This window comes from Staurois parvus, unplaced genomic scaffold, assembly GCF_062004578.1.
Source record: "Staurois parvus isolate SC_StPar_1 unplaced genomic scaffold, SC_StPar_1.0 ptg000168l, whole genome shotgun sequence".
Taxonomy (NCBI): domain Eukaryota; kingdom Metazoa; phylum Chordata; class Amphibia; order Anura; family Ranidae; genus Staurois; species Staurois parvus.
Genome location: NW_028317964.1, coordinates 2,441,109 through 2,442,719, shown reverse-complemented (window position 1 = coordinate 2,442,719; position 1,611 = coordinate 2,441,109). Strand labels below are relative to the sequence as shown.

The 1,611-nt window shown below is 38.4% G+C and overlaps 1 protein-coding gene across 1 annotated transcript; it reads left to right on the top strand.

The window, feature by feature from the left end:
- The first annotated feature begins 454 nt into the window (after positions 1 to 454).
- Positions 455 to 1,390, top strand: LOC149462782 (olfactory receptor 2B8-like). The gene has a single exon (XM_089676422.1). It carries the CDS (start codon positions 455 to 457, stop codon positions 1,388 to 1,390), a length of 936 nt encoding a protein of 311 aa, XP_089532548.1.
- Positions 1,391 to 1,611: the final 221 nt, after the last annotated feature.

Sequence of the window (1,611 nt, the reverse complement as noted above, 5' to 3'; positions counted from 1 at the left end):
GATCAACAGGCAGCAGAAAGTGCTCTTTCTTAGAAAAAAGTTTAGTCTAACCTAGAAATATTAGTATCATTGATACAAGGAAACCACTAGCTCAGTTTAAAAATTACATTCACCTAAAACCGAGTTCTCATCTCTGTGTTGGATTGTCACCTCTCAGTTTTTTAATACGACAAAAATCTCAGAGAATAGAGATCCTCTAAGGCCATATCCACATCCAGATTCTACAGCAGAGGTCAGGTGACACACCTGCTTGACATATAGTTAGATATTTAACTGCCATAAAAGAAGTCACATCTGGGATCTCAAAGGGAAAAGGTCCAAATGTTTGGATTCCCAAGTTCTTGGAAGGCTGACAGACGTGTGAAGTCAAGGAGCTAAAGTATTGTTTAATCATAAGCGTGAATATCATAACATTTTCACAACACAATTCTGTCTCCAGACGTTCTTTATAGGAATGATTACATGGAACTACACAGAAGTTGAGGAGTTCATTCTTCTGGGGTTGACGAGAAGGCCGGACATGCAGATTGTTTTATTTGTGATTTTTCTTATCAGTTATGTTATATCACTTAAGGGTAATGTCCTTATTATTTTAATCAGCAGGATAAGCCCCCGGCTTCATACACCCATGTATTTCTTCTTGAGTAACTTATCATTTTTGGACATATGGCACACCTCCAGTATAGTTCCTAAAATGCTCATAAACTGTTTGTCACTGAAGAAAAGTATATCATTTCGTGGTTGTTTCACCCAGCTGTTTATACACCTCTGTTTAGGAGGCTCGGAATGCTACCTTCTCCTAGCAATGGCTTATGATCGCTATGTGGCTATATGCAGCCCATTACACTATACCACTATTATGCATTCAAGCTTATGCATTAAAATGGCAAGTGGCTGTTGGATTGGAGGCCTCATTAACTCATTAATACACACGTTGTTTGCATTGCGACTGTCATTCTGTGGCCCAAATGTCATCAACCATTTCTTCTGTGAGGTACCATCTGTACTGGAGCTTTCCTGCACAGATGTGTCTCTTAATAAGACCATCATTTTCTTCTGTGCCATGTTGGTGGTAATGGGCCCATTTTTCCTTATTCTTACTACTTATGGGTACATTATCAATAGTATACTTAAGATCAGTACATCAGTGGGATGGAAGAAGGCTTTTTCCACATGTGCTTCTCATATAATTGTAGTCATTTTATTCTATGGTACAATAATTTTTATGTACATGAGACCAGGAGACACTCACGTGGCCAATCAGGACAAAATGGCCACCTTGTTCTATAGCGTTGTGACTCCAATGCTCAACCCTCTCATCTACACTTTGAGAAACAAAGAAGTTAAAGGGGTGTTGCTAGAGATTGCAAGAAAAAAACATGTGCCATGATAACAATAGGCACAATAATGTGTATATATATATATACACACACACACACACACACGTTTTTCAAAAATGGAAGAACTTTACTGTCACAACATTCCCTTAGTTGGGTTGTTGAGTTTCCCTAATATTGCGACTACTAGTCTGCAGTAGTTAAGGGGTAGAAAAAAATAACATGCTCTTGCCTAATCTTGTATGAAGGCACCAACATAAAAAGGAGAAGTTAG